The sequence below is a fragment of the Idiotropiscis lumnitzeri genome, chromosome 10, assembly GCF_059441095.1.
Source record: "Idiotropiscis lumnitzeri isolate Australia: NSW breed Sydney's pygmy pipehorse chromosome 10, RoL_Ilum_1.0, whole genome shotgun sequence".
NCBI lineage: Eukaryota > Metazoa > Chordata > Actinopteri > Syngnathiformes > Syngnathidae > Idiotropiscis > Idiotropiscis lumnitzeri.
In genome coordinates, this window is record NC_142400.1 from 15681684 (window position 1) to 15700458 (window position 18775).

The window sequence follows — 18775 nt, forward strand, 5'->3', positions numbered from 1 at the left end:
GCACAGCGATAATGGTCTATGCAATGTGCAAATCGCAAGACTTATGGAATTTATGCTTTTATCTGAATTTGACCAATCAGAAGCAAACTTATATGCGCATCACCACCTTGGACATTATCTCCGGCAATTACATTAATTAGCTAAGAGCACAATGAGCATAAAAAAATAAATAAACTTCTTTCATTCGACAATTAAAAATGTAATTTATTTTAGGCACGATAAATATTGCGCTCTCTACCGACTTCCCAATTGCATGTTTTTTTCAATATCGTGCAGTACTAATATATATATATTTTTTTTTCTTATTGTAGTTCAAAAGCATTGTAAGAGTCATAATTCCAAAAAATAAAACAAAATTACTCAACAAATTCATGGAGGTTTGATGGTACCTTTATGGACGACCCTGTCACCCGAATTGCTGGACCTTGGGGACCCTTCACTGGCAGCACGTCCAAAGACACATTACCATGCGCCATGCCACTAGCAATGAATACAAAAGCAAATCAGAAGATCTTAAAGTTGACATAGCTGCACAAAAATACCTCTGACGAGGTCGGTCACAATAAATACTATTTTGACATGGTAGTTCTTTTCCCAACTCCATAAATGGTCATTTACGTGTCTGTTTGCTGAGATACATTCTCAACATTAATTTGTGTTGCTTCTTCCCTTTCCAGCCAGTCACATTGCTCGCTGCTTTTGGAGTCGGCACTCCCACGTGCACATGCACAAAAGTTATGGAACAGTTGCCAAAAAAATATTTTGTCTGTTTCAGTTTGGTTCACGTGTTGTGTCGGTACCCGCAACTCTTTTTCTCATTAAAAAAAGATTCCTCATTTCACTTTGCCACTGTGTTAACATTTGATGAAGTGCTGTGTTTTTTTGTTTTTTTTTTTCAATTTTTTGTTCCAAATTTCAATCCAAATGTTCAACAGTGTTCAGAATTGAAAGATCGTTCTTAAAAAGAATTTCCTTTATTTTTGCTTTAATATCACACATCAGTGGCATATCAATGAATGACTAAAGTAACGAACCACCAATGTATAATTAATAATGCCATTTCACAGTCTATGGATTCAGATTTCCTTGGTAAATGCACCATGATCATGAAAACTGACATTTTAAGTAGTAGGTATTACCTGTCTGTTAGCAAGTCTTCTCTATCTCTAGCAGGGGTCAACATCATTTGTGGGCTGTCACTCTGCTCACACGCCTTGCTAGATGTGCTTCCAAGTAATGACACTGCCACTTTGCTCATGTGACCATAGAAGATGTAGGCCTCATTTGGCCGCTGAGGCAGGTCAAATGCTATGAGAAAGTAACAAGACGTCAGCCAACAAAGTCATTCGGAGCTTTTATGGCAATACATTTATTTCAGAAACATCTTGTTTGGTTTTTATTTTAGTGATCTTGAAGGAGAAATTCTCAGTTTAGTCTGCTATGTTGAAGGGGAAAAAAAATGTCAACCTTTCATTTGACTACCATAAAGTAAGCAAGATTAATTAGGTTTCATTTAGTTGCAACAGATCACAACTTGAGGCTTATACATATTGGAGTAAAAAGGCAGGGTAATCTTTTTGTGGTTTGCACTTATTTTGTTATTCCTTGTGAGACATCTTACGCTCTGTAATGATCTCCTCTCCCAGGAACTTCTCATTGAATTCAATGTTTTTCAGCAAGCTGTTTTCAGCAAGAACTTTCTTCCCAGCATCTGGTTTGCTTTGAAGCAGTCTGAAACAGTAAAAAAAAAAAAAAAAGTGAACAAAGATGTTTCTGTACAAAACACAATCTGAAATCCATTAGCCTTTCCAACCTTGAAAGGAGAGCTACACAAGTCAAAAAAGAACAATTTATTATTCTATTTTTAAAGATCAAACGAGTGTCTTATACAAAAGAAAATAACCTTCGATACTGTTGCCTCGAGACCTCATCTCCACAAAACAGAACAATAGTAGCCAGCAGCGGTGTCTCCGACTGACACAGAATTTGCTCTCTTTGTGTAGACTTCATGAGCACTGTGATCACCTGAGGGGGGGGGGGGGGAACAAAACAAAAAAACAGCAAACCAAAGTTATGATATTAGGTTTCCCAAAACGAACATCAGAATGGCTATTAATGACTGTTGTCTACTCTCCTACCTCTTGGGTCCTTTCCTTTAGTACAAACTGTGATGGGGCAAGGCTGATGACAAAATTGTCCATAACTGACCGAATCATTACATCAGAGAAGGCCACGGCTTTGACAAAAGCTGCTCTGGAACCAGTGTTTCTTACACACAGGTACACCTTGCTAACGTGATTAATAGCAACGTCTGACATAGTTGCCACATAGCCTTCCGCCTGCTTCCTTTGGTCCTCCAGAATTATGTTGCTGGTGCCGCCATAACCTGAGAGTGGAATCTGAGCAAAGACAAGAATGTGACCGTAACTCAAGTTTCTCAATAGTACACTTTGGCAGGCCTGATAAGCAAAGATTCAAAACTTTGGAAAAGTGTAATGAAAAAGACAAATACTCACAGTGAATTTGACCCCTGGTTGGGATGGCCGGATTCCAGACTGTTTGATCTCCAACTTGGATAACATGCAGGCCACCCTTGTTGGCGCAAAGAGCAGGTGGACCGTCACATCCTCTCGTGGGCGAATGGACAGCTCTCCGTGCCGGGTCAATCGCTCTTCTGGACTGAACAAACTCTGCAGCTGAGGCACAGTCATAAATTTACATGATTACATTATGTTTGGGAGGCGGAACAAGAAGAAGACGAGAACGAAGAAGACGAGGACGAAGGAGACAAAGAGTAAACAGCTGCAGGCAGCAAACAGCGTGCTCCCGCTGAACTAGACAGTTCAATAGATTGGCAAATTAGTTTCAGTGAAATGCAAAACCGCCGTACGATGTAAACGCACTCTTTTTGACATTTGCACTTACATTTACAGTTTTAATCAAATTGGATTTTTTTTCCTCTGTTGGGCAATGAAATAACTTGACTGATTGACGATTACAGTTTTGTTTGGAAAAAAATATGCACTGAAAATGATGAAGGGGTTCCGGCTACTGACGGACCAGCAAAATCTTGGTTTGTATTTCAAACAAGTACTTGGAAAACATTTCAAATAGTAAAATAAAAAAGATGCTAAATCAGCTAAATCATCTCAAACTAAAATGTACATGCTCTAATCATCCATTTTCTATACTTCCTCAACGGGCAGTTTTGCACATATTGCAGGAGTAATCTTGGTTCGAGTTACTGACTACAGTAAAAGTCAATTTCTGTAGAGCTTTTGTAAATTCAATTCAACTTCACTCTGTAGTTCAGGGTTAAAAATACAAAAAAAAAATTTGAATATCCAGAACAAACTACTGCAGCTGGATATATTGTTTCCATACAGTTCTGCTCCATATTTGAACCGCCTAGGTAAAAAATACAAGTTCATAAATTTCTTTGCAGTATTGGAGCAGCATAATAGAGTGTATTAAATGTTTATGCATAACCAAAAAAGGATCGAGCTTCGTTTTATAAGATTACATATTGTATAATACAGTGTAGGTGATTAATGACAATCAACTTGCAGACACGTTTCAAACAAGATACTGTAATGGGGGGGGAAAAAAGCAAAATATTAAGATTCAGTTGACACAATTTCTGTAAATTTACCTGAAAACAGTCCTGGTCTTGACCACGAATGAGTAACCGAAGCTGCTGCGTGGTATTGGATGAATTATTTCTTAGTACCAATTTCTGTTGACTGAAAAATAAATTGTAATTTATTATAAGTTAAATTATGGTTATATTTCTAAATATCAATTATTCAATGAGATGTCATCACATATTTGTAAATACAAAAAAAAAGCTGTAAAGTTACGTACACTGCTCGCCCCAACGTCACACCTCCCCAGGCCACAAACTGCTTGTTAGAAAGAATTGGTGGAACATCACTGTCTAGGCGAAAACTAAGGAGAGGAGCAGTAGAGCCAATAGGCTTGCCGGATTCTTCAGAGACAACCTCTCCTTTCAATCTTACTTCATACTGAGGCCCTGACGGCAGCACCAAGATAGTGAGAAGGCTGTAAGACAAAAAGCTGGCATTGAGGAATACATAAACACGGCGGCAAGAATTTCTTAAAAATGGCAGTTCCGTGTCCATATTTCTATACCTCGCTTTGTATTTCTTGGCACCCCATGCTTTAAATGAGACCACAATGCCTTGCTCCTCTCCCACGGTGAGGAACAGTTCATCAGGTGTCACAGAGAAACAGTCCTCACCATCATTGCACTAATAAAAAGACCAAGAAGAGAGTGATCGACAGGGCACCATAACTTCAATGTTGGGAAGCTTAGTTACAAAAAGACTGAATGGAAAAAAAAAAAAAAAAAAAAGATACGGAACTTCAAAAAGGGACTAAATACCTATATAAAAAAAAACAACTTTCCAATTGAATTTCACACACAAAAACAGCACAAAATGTTAGAATCTAATTAAAAGTTCTGCTACAATAAGAACAGTAAAAGATCAAAATTACCCTGAGTTTCATCCACACGTCGATGTTTCCTGCATTCTTTAATGGCAGTGTGGTTTGACACGATTTACCCAGTGGAGCACGTAAGCAGACAGTCTGTAACAAAACATATCAGCAACGATACCATTGCATCAGTAAAACTAAATTACATCTTTTCTCAAGAAAACCAATTGCCAACATACTCGCACACAGTCAATACATTCATCCAACTGCCTTACTAATATCAAATTAACAGACTGAAGAAAAAAAGCAATGTTTGTTTTTTTTTTTGTATTAAAAAAGTGGTAGAGGATATCAGAGGGTGCAAATGTAGAAAAACTAAAAGATGGAGAAGGGACTATTAAAAAGTATATAAATAATTAAATGCATTTGTGAAGTAAGTGAACATAATTCATCGGGAAACGTCCATCAACATGACTAAAGTACCTGCAGATCCTTTGGAGCATGGACCCTCGCAGTTCCAGACCTTGCTCTGATGGGCACACTTTTGATCACATGACTCGCGCCAGGTGAGTCCACTTCTATGTCCACACGAGCACTGAGCTCTTCAGCCGGACCCAAGTCCCCTGACACACATATGCAAAGGTTTGTGTTTTGGGCACAGCAGGGTACTTGACAATTAGAACTCGATCAGCTGAATTGTCATTCAAAAGAAAGCAGGCCTCACGATTGGTCCAGCAGTATGTGGTTGGAATGAGACAATTACGCCACTTAAACAAGCTGACTTCACCATGGCAAGATATGGGATGTATATAATTATTGATCTTTGAGGTATTTTTCTGAAAGCATGCTACAGAAATGTTAAGACACATTGGAACTGTTTTAAATTGTGGAAAAAAAATTTTGGTCTCATTTGAATAATAATACATTAACACAGATTAAATAAGGTCATTAAGTACAAATTAAATCAACCAAGAACAACTACCTGAGGATGTTGTATACTTTTGTAGAGCCTTGAAGTGAACCCAAACCATCAAACACTCTGGATTCTAGGGGGGGAAAAAAATAAGTAGCAAGGTGATGTCATTTTACAGCGCTCCTCTGTGAAACTGATTAAAACTTTGTCTATTCTTCATAATTCAAATTAAATTTTACAGAAATTATAATTGCATTCCATCTATACATTTCAAAACTGCTGACAAAGTTTGAAGCTTTCAACAAGACTAACCTCTCCATAATTGGCCTGCAACACGTGATTCACCACAGAAGGAGACGATAGTGGGGTCATGTGACCTGCTAGTTGCGTTGCCTCCGATGTTATGGAAACATGCTGTTTGGACAGCGTGAAGCAACGCCATGCGGTTGCCTTCTGAAAGAATGTGAGGTTACCCCCATTAGTTTTGATTGAACTGTTTTAATTTAATTTGCAATTCTTAGACTAAGTATTAGTAAAGTTCAAATCGAAATAATCCTCAGATGCTGCAGAGTGTGCTGTATCCATCATGCTGGAATCACACCCCTGCAGCGTTTGACGAGTGTGCATGTGCTAAAATCATGGATATGCCTTGTGCGTTGACTTACAGCACTGATGACAAGTCGTATGGGTACTGTGGCGTGGGTCATATTGATAAGTTTCAGAAGAAGGGATTTGGAACCGCCTCCTGGCACATCTCCAAAATCCAAACATCCAGATTTACCTACTTCAACCTAAGGAAAATATCAATGATTTATACTGCAAGTCATGATGAGGAGGATAGTTAATGTAGCTGAATTTACATTAAGGTTAGATAGAGACTATTCAATTTTTGGCTCACCTCTACTGAAGGACTTTCTGCGATGGCAACCAGCACCACTCTTTTGGCAAAAATATGAGCCCGCTCAGCCAGTTCTGTGGTGGCAGATGAAGGCCAAGAGCAAACACTGAGGACACACTGGTAGACACCTGCCTTTGGAGGGATGAACAATACTTTTTGTTCTTCTGTACTTTTGGGGCCAATGATTGTCTTGTTCTTAACGATCAGCCATTGGTAAGGCAAACTGTCCACCTGCGTTGATTGGGGGATAAGACAAATACAGTTACTGAATGTTATCAATTCACAAAAGAAATTAAAATTGGTCAAGTAAGTCACATTGGCGTACACCGCTTTATGATATTTTAAGAACAGCTGGACAATTTCAAAGATAATTCAAATGTAGTCATCACTAAAAAGACTACCTTTTCTCCATCAATGGCCAGACTTGTAACTGTTATTGACACTCGTTGCCATATTTCAGAGGGGTTGAAGAGGCTTAGTGAGGTCTGTGAAGCAATTCCGACACAACAGGCATGAGGAAATTGCAGCTCCTCAGGCACCACCACTTGAACTGAAGTAGAAATAAATGCATATACAACATATGAATACAAATATGGTCTCGCTTGTACGCACATTAAACTAAAATCAACCATTACCTCTCAGCTCATCAAGACAACTTGCCAGCATTGGTTCTCCACCGTAGGGGTTGTAGAGTTTCCCCAGCCCGCCCATGTCACAATGGCTCTGAGTGGTTATAGGAAGGTGATAGGACCCAGCAGCAGCTATCCCCAAAGATTGTGCTGTGGGATGGCTGGGCCTCACTGTTGGCTCACCATTGGCCCCATCTTTCAGAAATACATACAATTAAAGAAACATTTAAATAAAGAAATTGCAGTCATCAATAAGACAAAGACGGTTCATTTGAAACTAACACCTTCTCAAAAATTGTGAAGAAACATGCCTGTACATGATGCATTGTAGAGGCCGGCTCCTGTAGCTGCCACACGATAGATACCAGGATTTAACTGAGTATCGGGTCCTATATACTTCTGAGTAAGTTGGGAGTTAACAAGGGATCCTGCAAAGAGGGGTGGCATACCTCCTTGGTGGGGATAGTCAATCAATGCAGGATATGGAGGCGGAAATTTCATGTGCCCATAGTGTAGTCCCTCTGAGGAGTAGGACTGAGGTAAGCCAAGCCCACCAGGAAATAAGGACGGGACAGAGCTGGCAGCCACCCACTGTTCAGATGTCTGAGGAGCTACTGTGGCGCCACTTTGCGGAATGTGTGAATTACTGACATAACCTGAGTCCACCTTTGTGAGTGGCTTTACATTGGACTCAGATTGGATTTTATTATTCCTGCCGTTTGCGGCAAGACCAACAATTCTTTCACCAGGACAGCCATAGTTACATTCACTCTGGCTACGGGTGCAGCTCAGGTTAATGCCACCACATGAAGCCTCTGGATTTTTACAGTGTTGCGCTGGTAGCCGTTCCAGACTTTTCGCGTGCTTCGGCTGCACTTCTTCAAGCTTTTTGGAAAAGCTACATATGTTCTCATTAGACTGTGGGTCCTGTTCCACAGGCGGTGTTGGACTGAATCTGATGATTGTTGTACTGAGTGCCATGGTACAATCACTCTGAGGAGAAAGGGGGGAAAATGATTAGAATTAGAATAGAAAATGTGAGCATTACGTTTGTGTTATTTAGAAATAGATAATTTACAATCACTATATCCTGTACTATACGCCGTTTTATGATAGTGAGCAATTAATTTTTCACATTCAGTATCTTGTGCTGCTGTCATTGCAAATGAAGAAAAAAATGCATCGAATACTACAAAACCACACCTTAGTATAATATGAGGAAGACTGACAAAACCGACATGTACAATCCACTTTCTAAATTATACACCCTTTTTACTTATCACACTGCATTTGAAGTAGGAAAGAGCAATATATATCAACATGTTGCTTTATCGACTTTAACCATTTAGACGCATTTATAATGTAGAATGGAATAGCTTGAAATATCATTAGAGTTGTGTAAGATTATAGCGAATTCAAATTAAAATCATGCTTTTAGTTCGCCATGTCAAATTAACACCAAATGAACAATTCATTAGTAATTAATTGAACACAAGTTGATGACGCAACAATAGGAATAAAAGATCACTTGTAGTTGATATGGTTGAAGCTTTGTACAAATACACTATGTTTACACTAGTTGGCAAACAAATACGACATTTTTATCATTTTAATACGTTTCAATAAAGAATTACTAGGGTACCTTTTGCGGTCTAGGTGTCGGCACAACAGTGGCATCATTCATTGAGATGTATGTGAGCCTGCTAAGACTTGGGCTGGAGCAGGTAGAATGAGGAGAGAGGTCATGACCTGGACATTTGCCTGCCAATTCTCCACTGGCGGCCGAAGGAGACACAGTACTGCAAAGAAAACAACAACAAAAAAATTCAAAGCAAACAACAAACTTGTCATTGAGAGAATATTTTTAAATTTGGGAATTATTACCTAATAATACCGAAAAACAATTATAAGTAATTTAACAATGGCAATAGATGCCAACACAATAGCAGGTTTGCAAGTGTGTGTGTGCACGTAGCGAATGTTTTTAAGTCAGGGTTTGTTCAATTTTGCAAACAGTTGCAAAGATGTTTGACACTCATCCCAATCAGTTTTAATTGTTGCTAACAGCTTTTTTTGGCACCATTAAATTTCGAACATGTAAAAATGTCTTTGTGACAAGAAAAACAGTTTGAAACCATTAAAATTGTCAGCAAAAATCTTTGCAACCTTGAACAAACTTGCTAACCTTCGGCGCTCAGTGAGATATCAGTTTAAGCATCTGCATTTATGTAAAGAAATAATTTGCACTAATCCTTAATACACAATCATGTCATAATATTCACGAAACAGTACACCTGTGCAGCTTTTGAACTGATACAGTACCTATTAGCTTTATGTGGGGAGCTCTGACTGGGAGAGGAGTGAGTTAGAGGAGAAGTGGAGGGCCTGAAATTACACTGCATCTCCTCCACACAGGGTTCCGTTGGCACGTCTGTAAACAAATTATGTTACCGATTTAGTTTATTTACAAAAAATTTGTTTATAATTAATGGAGCACTCACAAACAAAGAAAAACATCCCTATTTATTAAGAAACTTCGACTCACTGGATGCACAGTCGCCTGTGGACTGCTGATTTTGGAAGGCGCCACCAACATGTTTTTCCACAGAGCAATGAGACAAAGGGGCAGCCATGAGCATTTCCGGTGGCGTTTCTTTGCCTGGAGAGTTACTCAGTCTAACACCCTGCTGCTGGACTGAACCTTTGTGACAGGAAATATGTGACTGATGTTTTTTCCACCCTGGGGAGGAAGAAGTGCCCATATGATCGATCCGATATGTCTCCGAGGGGCACCCACTGCGGGATGCTTGTTGAGTTAATTCTTCAAGCTTAGTTCCAGATTCTGATGTTCTTGCAGAGAAATGACAAGTCTTTGCAGTTTGACACACAGTGTTGTCACATGTGCCATTTTTCTCTGCAGGGCCAGTGTGTGTGGAAGATTTCTTAGAATCCAAACTGCTGGCAGAGCAGATTAATGAATGAGGATGAGGAATGGTGCTTCGTTTTAGATCAGCCTTGTCAGCAGTAGATAATGCATTTGGGTTGGATATTGTGGAAGAGCCAGTCTTTAATGATGGGTCTCCTCTTGCGACTTTCGCCTCTTTTTTGGAGCCAGTTCTATTGTCCATTTGTTTGGCTGAACTTTGTTCTTCAATATATGCTGGCTGGTTCTTTTGAGATTGGCTGATGTTGTCAGCCCAGCCAGTGAGGTCAAAGGTATTACATGCTACTGATGTGTCACTGCAGGCAGACATGTTATTCTTTAAGTATTTCTCGATGTCGAAGGCACACTGGTCTTCAACACAGGTGGTACTTTGTAGTGTGACTGACAGGCCATTCTGATCTTCACCAGGGATGCGCTAATAGAGAAGTAAAAAAAAAAAATTATATATTTGCAACAAATAAATAAACAAATAAAATTGCTGTGCTTTATTTTTAACCTTTCCATTGTTAATTTATAAGGTAGCTATTACAATTAAAGTACATCAATTAGACCACAACAATGTAATTCATTGACATTGTTTTCTGAACAGGAAGGAAAAGTAAATTAAAAAAAAAAAAAGTATTAAGTGTATCGTCATGACTTTTATTTATTTATTTTTTAAGTTAAAAAAAAAAAAAAAGATAGCAAAGTGAATATCAAAGAGCCTTACATGTTTGTCTGGACGAGGTTCCACTACGAATTTACCAGGTCCTGCAGGTTTCGAGGACTCCATCCCATTCCTCGCCCTACTTTTCTTGGACAGCTCCATGATCATGGCAGCCAGCTGTGATGTGTCAGTACTGATGGAAGCATCAGCAATGGCTGATGCAATTGTGCTGATACTCAACATAAGATTGCTACTGTTATTTTGGGGTGACACGTCGTACTGACTCCCCATATTTGGCGCAATGCCAGGCCCCTCATTACAGTCAAGCGGAGCTTCGATGGCATTATGGTCCTAAAAAAAAGGTGCATTTTATGATGAAGTAAACTCATTTAACCAGAGATTGCCAAAGATTAATGGAATATACAGATGAGTCATGATTGAAAGTAACGGCTCATTCAAAGATTTCAACATGGTCCAAGCTGCACAGGGTGTTGACTCTCACAAATATTTCAATATCAACAAGATGATTTTTACCTTCTGTTCACAAGATCCAGGGTCAGCGTTCCCTTTGGGTGACAGCCTTTCACTAGATACTTCAATTGTTTTGTCCAGATCATCTGTAAAATATTAATATACATCAAGGAATATCATCAGGACCCAATTATGCCTTTCATCACTAATTTATTAGACTTAAATATTAGTGAAAGGAAGTACATTCATCCAATCATCTCTCAGTTTGGTCAAGTTATCACTGTGGACCCACCAGGATTTAGTGTTTTATCTGTTTCACTGACTTCCATGGAGTCATTGTGAGGGGAGTTCTCTTCATCTAAGAGGTCAGATGGGTGAATTAGTGCAAATGGTTCCCTCTTCTCTGGAGAGGTAATAGTATACCCAAAAGATGGCTGTAGTGTTGAAGAAACATAAAATAAGTTACATCTTGTTGCATAGAAAGTTCAAAATAAAGCAAAAATGCATGTGGTTGCTATCTGTAATAACAGTATTGTGTCACACTAACTACTTGTAAATAGTAGGAAAGTTAGTTTTACTACACATTTATTCTCTTCAGATTGGGCACAGTGAAATAGCTCTTGATAAAACTTCATGTGTCAACGCCAAAATTCCATGACTGTGTTTCTGTTTCACTGACCCGTTTAACCCCATCCACGTTACTACCACGTCCGAGACAGCCCAGGGCTTCAGAACGTTGTTCAAAAAACTGCCCTAATGAGAGTCGCAAGTAGCTTTGGTCCCCTGGATTAAATTCAGAGGAAACTTGAGAGGCCCTCATCAAGATGTAGCTATTACTACCAGCTTTCCAAGAAGTGTCGTTCTGACAGGCAGAGTTGCTGCCAGTTGAGATAATCTGCTCCTCCTGCAATTTCCAATGAAACAGAATGAATAACATTGATGAACAATGACCCGGTGATGTCATATGCTTTGTTAAAGTGACAATGTAACCACAATGAGATTCAAGATTCGAACCAACTAATGGTACTTTAGTAAAACTCATTTATATTATGAGGGTCCACATGAAATGTTGGCAGCATATATTTCTTCTACTTTTAAAGCCACATCGAAGTGGTTTGGAAACTTGCCCCTACTACATCCTGCTGTTTATTGGAGAAAAACATCTTACGGGGCGAAATCTATGCAAAGTAGGAAAAAGTCATTTAGGAATTGCAAACGGTAGAGCAATTAGAAAAACAATTGATTATTCAAAAATGTATTAGGTTCTTGCAGTGACAAAAAAAAACTGAAGGTTTGATCAGTTGAGAGTTAGAGTATAACTGTCAATGAATGAACCCCTCTAAAATACTTGACCCGAAACTTAAATCCCCATTGCAGAGACGACAATAAACATCACATTTCTGTGACTTATACCTGCATAAATTGGTGCTCCTTTTCAAATTCCACTTGATCCTTGACTATCTTTTCTAATGCTTCACCTGCAACAAAGCCAAGCCAAATGAAACATGAGTAGGCTACGGAAAATGTAAATCTCATGACATCACAGCCTCAACAATGTGTTCAGTGACTGCGACACACAAGGACATCCCGTATGGATTTTTGTTAACTTGATTACATACCAGCGGAAACAAAGTCCTCAGTTTGAAATTGCCCATCGTCATGTGATGTCTTCTCGTCAACTTCCTTTTCAAAGGAGGTGTAATAAGCTAAATCTGTTACCCACTGCCCTTCTTCGTTTTTGTACACCACACTATGAGTGGCACTGGCACCTAAAAAAAACAGGCAATCTTCACTGGAGGATATATAGTATAAGGGCTATGTATTCGTAAATTAAAAACCGTAATTAGGTGACAAATACAACATCGTTGGCTATTTTTTTTAATGGACAACAAATGCTTCCCAGTCCATTGGTAAACACCAACCTTGCTGAAACTCCATTCCCAAACTGTCAGAAACATCGCTCCAGTCATGGTCTTGCTCCCCCTGGAAGCTCTGACAGAAATATTTTGGTTCCAGGGAAGTAGAAAGATAATTATCATCTTCCTCACTGGTAACATTTGAGGCCTCAACGGCAGTGTTCCCACATGGTCCTCCTCTTAAATTTGCCGCAGGCAGCACCTAAACAGAGAATTTTTTATTTTATTTTTTTTTTAATCAAGCTGTCACACATTTGGAAAGCTGGTCCTAGTGCGAATGGATATTGAACTTCTTAATTACAATAACACTTTCTATTCAGATGTATAGTACTAGTCTAAAGTTTGGACACTTTCAAGTCCTATGAGAGTTCTAGATGTTTTGAAAGCATCCTGAACAGTGCTGCTTGTGCAGTAAGCGCTGACGCAAGTGATTCCACCCCCTGTGAGTGTGTTTTAAACAGTTTTATGACATACTAGTTGAATTTACTCTAAAACTAAACACACAATCAAACAATTACACACATTGGTTCGGTCATTGTTTTCCAACGTAAAAGCAGATGTATGCAAATGTCTTATTTTGATTAAACACAGATGATAATCACTCTGTTTCATGAAGGATGACAGAAAATCAGAATAATTACTGTCGCAAGGCTGAAGTTAGAGGATTTGGACCATTTAATTTAAATGACTCTAAACCAGGGATGGGCAACTGGCAGCTCGCATGCGGCCACATTGAATGACCCCTTCAATAATTAAAAATAAATAAATAGAATTGGGGGGATTATTTATTTGCTGATAACCATTCAATATATATTTTGCACAAAATATGGAGAGTAAATCTAAAAAAGTAGAAACAAAAATAAATAAAAAATAATAATAAATACGTCAATGTGCGAATTTGCAAGTGCCAAACTGCAAATAGGCATCGACTGAAGTTTTAAGTGGTGATATCACCAGTGATCACCCGATAGCAGACATGGCTTAGCTGCTCTAAAACCCATTTATTTGTACAGTTTGCCTCTTGCTCTTAAGTTTTCCATGTAGGTCAGGTCATACCACTATTTAGCACTACTTGACTTGTATCCAGAAATTCCTGAAAAATATAAACAGTCCTAAATTAACATTTAAAAATATTTGGATCCCGTTTACCTTTGAGTCGTGAAAGTTGTCCTGGGTAATTTGAAGTTGGGAAAAAGAGGGCTTTGCTTGCAAGGATCTCTTGGGACCAGCTTCACTTTTCACATAAGCAAAGTCAGATCGCTCATTTTCATTTGATGTCCTAGACTCAGTGTTTTCCATGGCATCCTGAAATGCATATTATCAAATGTTAGCCGCTATAGTTACTTAAAAAAAAACATTCCCCATGCTTTGCCATCTATTTGCACAATATATGTATAAAAAATGACAAAAGATTGTCATGCTCATGAATGTCACCTGAACTGAAGCTGCATTTATTTACTATGCTCCTCATCCGTTGAACAAACACCCTGAATCCCTGAAGTCTGCTCAACCTGTGCCAGTTCGTTTAAATGAGGGCTGAACACATTATTGTTTAATGTAGCATTATCACAAATCTATCCTTTTATTTTCTAGTTTTTTTCTCCATTTGCTATCTTTTAATCTATTTAAAATGATGTTTGTTTTAATCATTTTAAATGTAATTATTTTATATAATTTCATGATTTTTGCAATGTCAGTTTGTTTCTCTCTCTTTAATGCATTTATTGTTTTATATAAAGCACTTTGAATTGTTTTGTACATTAAATGTGCTATACAAACAAACTTTCCTTACGTAAAATAAACATATTGGTTGTATTTTAAATTTTGCTCATGAATTTACCCAAGTAACACTACTTTAATTTCAGTTTAAATAATATACTATTTGCACATTATTATTACTCACCAGTGCCTCCTGTCTGTCCATAACCATGCTCCAGTTCACAGGAGAGAGTGCCTGATTTTCCTCCGATGAAGTTCTAGAGGTACTGGCTTCACCGTTTCCGACAGGACCCACACGGTCACCCATCTTTTCTCACAAAAAAATAAAATAAAATAAGAAATAGCACAAACCGCAACATTACTATATATCTTGTTTAGGTATACTGTTACAGTGGAACCTGAAGTTACAAATTGAGTGCCCTTTTGTAACCTGAAATGTTCATAAAGCGAGATATTTCACCTTCAAAGCCAATCAGAGTGAGGGGTGGGACCCCCCTCCAACTGACCGTGGTTCAGTAATTCTTGTACTTTTTTATTATAAAAAACCTTACTGAACACTGCAGGAAAAAAAGCACTAAGCGTGCATGTGTACTTTTGAAAGATGTGAATGAAAACCATTTCAGTATTGAATGTGATACGGTGCGAAATGTTGGTGCTGATGCACACAAGAAATAAAAGTTGGACGCACCAATGCAAACGGTTAGTCGCAGGCCCTGAAATATGGAACTAACTTGAATGATATTACTGATTAGTATGCATGCCCAGCAAAGCTAGCTGATAAGAGCCATAATTAAAAATCGCACACATACCTCTGCATGCGTGTCCCTTCCATGTCCTGTGGGATTGTTGAAAGCACCATCTCCATCTTCACCAACAGCACTGCTACCCACAATCCCCAGCCCACGCAGCATATCATAGGCGGTTGGAACATTTGTTGTTGGAAATGGGATTGTTGAAACTCCCCCATCATTTCCACTTTCTTCACTCCCACTGCTCCCATCCCCACCTCCTCCATCCCCTGGTTTAGACAAAAACAACTATCATATAGATTCTCCGTCCGCGTATAGCAAATGTGCCTCACATACAGTATAATATAATATTAGACAAATACAAAATTATTATACCAAGCAGTGGCCAAGTGTTTAGGATCAGAGTGGACCCTGACCATCAACCCCAGGCTCAACGCTTGTGATGTCAGTTATGCCGGACAACTTTCATGCATATGAGTATTTTCATGACAATAAAACCAACCTTCCTAAATAACGTTTTTTTTATATTCAGTTGGCTCATGAAGAGTGTGCTAAATTGGAAATTGTGTGAAGTGCACAAGTCTCAATGAAAATTAGAAAAATCATTTGATTACAGTGATTGCCTCAAAAGGTTGAGCAACAAAATATTACATTGAAAGTACAATTGTATTAGGCACACGCCTGTTTCATGAGTTGTTTGTTTTTTTTTTATTCTATTCAACCACATTTCAAAAAGAGTATCTGATTTTCATTTGTTAATTGCACTGATTCTACAAATACAAAGAATTTGTGGAAGAACATAAAACACAATTCCACAAAACATACTGGAGTCAATATGTGAAACCTTATTGAAATCAAAAGTGGCCACATAATCTCTATTTCCTCAAAATGACGCATAATTATACAACATAACTTACCTGTGACAGGAGGGTTAATAACTTGTCCCTCGGCAGATCGCCTGTGTTCAATCCCAGACACAGATGGACCGCCAAGGCCGTTTGATGGTTCATCATCCGAACTTCCACCTTCCAAACCTGGCCTAAAACTTGGATGATTACTTTCACCGACCTGTAGAAAGACACATTTCAGAAATTATCTTAAACATGACAAATATATAACAAAGTTGTCTAGCATCTGTGAGGTTGTGATTGTTTCTGCTTGATAAATTTCTCACCAACTGCCTGGAGATGCTTGGTAGTAGCTTGGTTCTAGTGAAAAAGCTTGTTCGTCTGGCAGACTCAAGCTCATCTTCAGTGTCCTCGTCACTAGCAGGACAGGAGTCCATACCCGTGGCAGCCAGACGCACAACAGGCATCTGGAAGTTGTCCTGAAAAAAGGGGTCATATTAAAAAATAAATTTGAATGACCCAGATGTGCATTTATACTCACCTGATCACAGTCATCAATAGTCTGGTGTCTGTTATGTTCAGGCTCTATGGAACTTGAATTGGATTGGTCATCAGATGACCGAGGCAGTATCTAACAAAGACACCGATTTAAAAAATTGTGGCATCAATTGTGAAAGCAATATGGATAATGAGTCGTTAACTTTACTTTCTACTGGTGTACAGTACAGCAGTGGTTTTCAACCTTATTTCACTGGTGTGCTATTGTGAAATATTTCTTCAGCCAAGCCACACTCCGAACCAGAACAAAGCATTTTTTAGATGACATTTAAAAAATAAAATAGAATAAAATAAAATAAATGGCTGTAATCAACCTTGTCTTTGAATGGATGCTACTTTTTAAAATGTCATGTACATTCTAAAGTACTCGACAACCACTGCACTACAGTATGAAAAAAGGACTGATGAATGTTTTAATCTTACTGTGGTAGGGAGCTCTTGGCCCTCAACTGTACCCCTTTGCATGGCAGAAGGCACCAGTTTTTTGAAGTATAGTTCCAGCTCATCATCAGTCAAGTTGTTCAAATCGATGTCATCATCTGGGGATTACACAGACTCAATCAAAAGCTTTATTTAACCAGGAAATTAAAAGCCCTTTCAGACTGAGGTGTCTTTCTCAAGGGTGATCTAGCCAAGAAGCCAGAGCACAAGCCACGTCATAACAACAATAAACAACACAATATAGTAAAAGTAAACAAAAGTAGTGGACCCCCATTGTTTGCAAAGGATAGGGACCAGGCTGCCCTAAAAGCAGCAAATCTCATGATATAATTGATACATATTAGAAATTGTTGGGTTGGAATAATAAAATTAAACCCCCTATAAAAAATATTTTAAAAAGATATAAAGATATGGAATTATGAATCATTAGGAATTCAAGCCGTTACGACATGAAAGCTGATCAAGAATAGCCTTGTATATAAAAGTATGCCAGTATACGTTTGACTTTAAACCAAGAAACCACCACTCTCTAAAAGATTTCATTTTTTACTCCACTGACTTGTACAGGTATAGATCAAAGTATTGGTGGGAAGAGGTTGTAAATTATTTTGGTCAGATTTTTTACATCACCAAAATAAATAAATAAATAAACCACTCATCTGTACTGGTACAAGGGCTGTACAATATAAGGAAATTAAATTACAATTATTACACTCAGCGATAGAATTGAAACACGCAGGCGCACTCACACATGCGCGCGCACCCCCCCCCCCCACACACACACACACCCACCCACACGCACGCGCGCGCATTGCTTTATATTGCAATACTAATTGCGTTATAACGCAATACTCTTACAATATAACGCAATAGCTTTGCGTTATATTGCAATGATCTTTCTTTTTTAATTGCAAAATAACGCAAATTATTTGTGATGGAACGAGAGATTCCACTTCCGGGTTGCTTACCCCTAGTAACTTAGCTTAGAAAAAAGGGATCCTGCTCAAATTTGCTACACTTACTCAAAATTATCCTAGAAATACACAGAATAAGTCACTTGATGGTTGGGGGTAATAATTTTGTGATTGGAGGGGGGGGGGGGGGTTCTTATTCTGGCAGCACCTGCCAGAATCAGTATCCCCTGGTAACTTTGCCTAAGAAAGAGGGATCCTGCTCATACTTGCTGCAGTTCCTCAAAATGATCTCAGTAATACACAGTTAGTCCTTTGATTGTTGGGCTTCACCAGTTTGATCACCAGTGAGGTTACTGCCTGCCATCATATACATATTGTTTTGAGTTGTGTAGTTGTTTGATGCTTTGAAGACGTATATGGATGTCCTACTGTGTAAGTGGTCTTTGAATGCATCTCGAGTCCGACGCAGAACGCAAGTGACTTTATTTTGTTTTTCTTTTGCTACTCTTGACGTGGCTGTCGATGGTTACAAAGAAAAACTCAAACTCTCAATTGAAATACAATTATGTGTTCTCTACCAGGAGACCACCTGTATGTATCTTCCCACTTAAATTTGATCAATCAGGAAAAATGATAGCCCACTTCACTAATCCTCTCCCCCCTTTTTATTG

At 38.6% G+C, this 18775-nt stretch overlaps 1 protein-coding gene across 2 annotated transcripts in view; it reads right to left on the minus strand.

Moving 5' to 3' along the window:
* The window catches only part of cep192 (centrosomal protein 192), a 32073-nt gene that overhangs the window by 9078 nt on the left and 4220 nt on the right, over positions 1–18775 (minus strand). For both annotated transcript variants that reach the window (XM_088307638.1, XM_088307637.1), the window contains exons 7-41: positions 17173–17288; positions 16733–16822; positions 16518–16670; positions 16261–16411; positions 15404–15612; positions 14779–14901; positions 14025–14180; positions 12882–13077; positions 12579–12728; positions 12373–12437; positions 11639–11863; positions 11252–11393; positions 11023–11105; positions 10552–10839; positions 9444–10257; positions 9221–9329; positions 8541–8697; positions 7210–7891; positions 6905–7093; positions 6671–6819; positions 6270–6500; positions 6037–6162; positions 5684–5824; positions 5441–5504; positions 4942–5081; positions 4519–4611; positions 4153–4271; positions 3865–4062; positions 3653–3743; positions 2517–2696; positions 2139–2399; positions 1904–2025; positions 1622–1731; positions 1140–1308; positions 390–480 (exon numbers count right to left, since the gene is read on the minus strand). In XM_088307638.1, the coding sequence (XP_088163764.1) occupies positions 390–480; positions 1140–1308; positions 1622–1731; positions 1904–2025; positions 2139–2399; positions 2517–2696; positions 3653–3743; positions 3865–4062; positions 4153–4271; positions 4519–4611; positions 4942–5081; positions 5441–5504; positions 5684–5824; positions 6037–6162; positions 6270–6500; positions 6671–6819; positions 6905–7093; positions 7210–7891; positions 8541–8697; positions 9221–9329; positions 9444–10257; positions 10552–10839; positions 11023–11105; positions 11252–11393; positions 11639–11863; positions 12373–12437; positions 12579–12728; positions 12882–13077; positions 14025–14180; positions 14779–14901; positions 15404–15612; positions 16261–16411; positions 16518–16670; positions 16733–16822; positions 17173–17288 (6383 nt within the window). The remainder of the gene's footprint in view (positions 1–389; positions 481–1139; positions 1309–1621; positions 1732–1903; positions 2026–2138; positions 2400–2516; positions 2697–3652; positions 3744–3864; positions 4063–4152; positions 4272–4518; positions 4612–4941; positions 5082–5440; positions 5505–5683; positions 5825–6036; positions 6163–6269; positions 6501–6670; positions 6820–6904; positions 7094–7209; positions 7892–8540; positions 8698–9220; positions 9330–9443; positions 10258–10551; positions 10840–11022; positions 11106–11251; positions 11394–11638; positions 11864–12372; positions 12438–12578; positions 12729–12881; positions 13078–14024; positions 14181–14778; positions 14902–15403; positions 15613–16260; positions 16412–16517; positions 16671–16732; positions 16823–17172; positions 17289–18775) is intronic.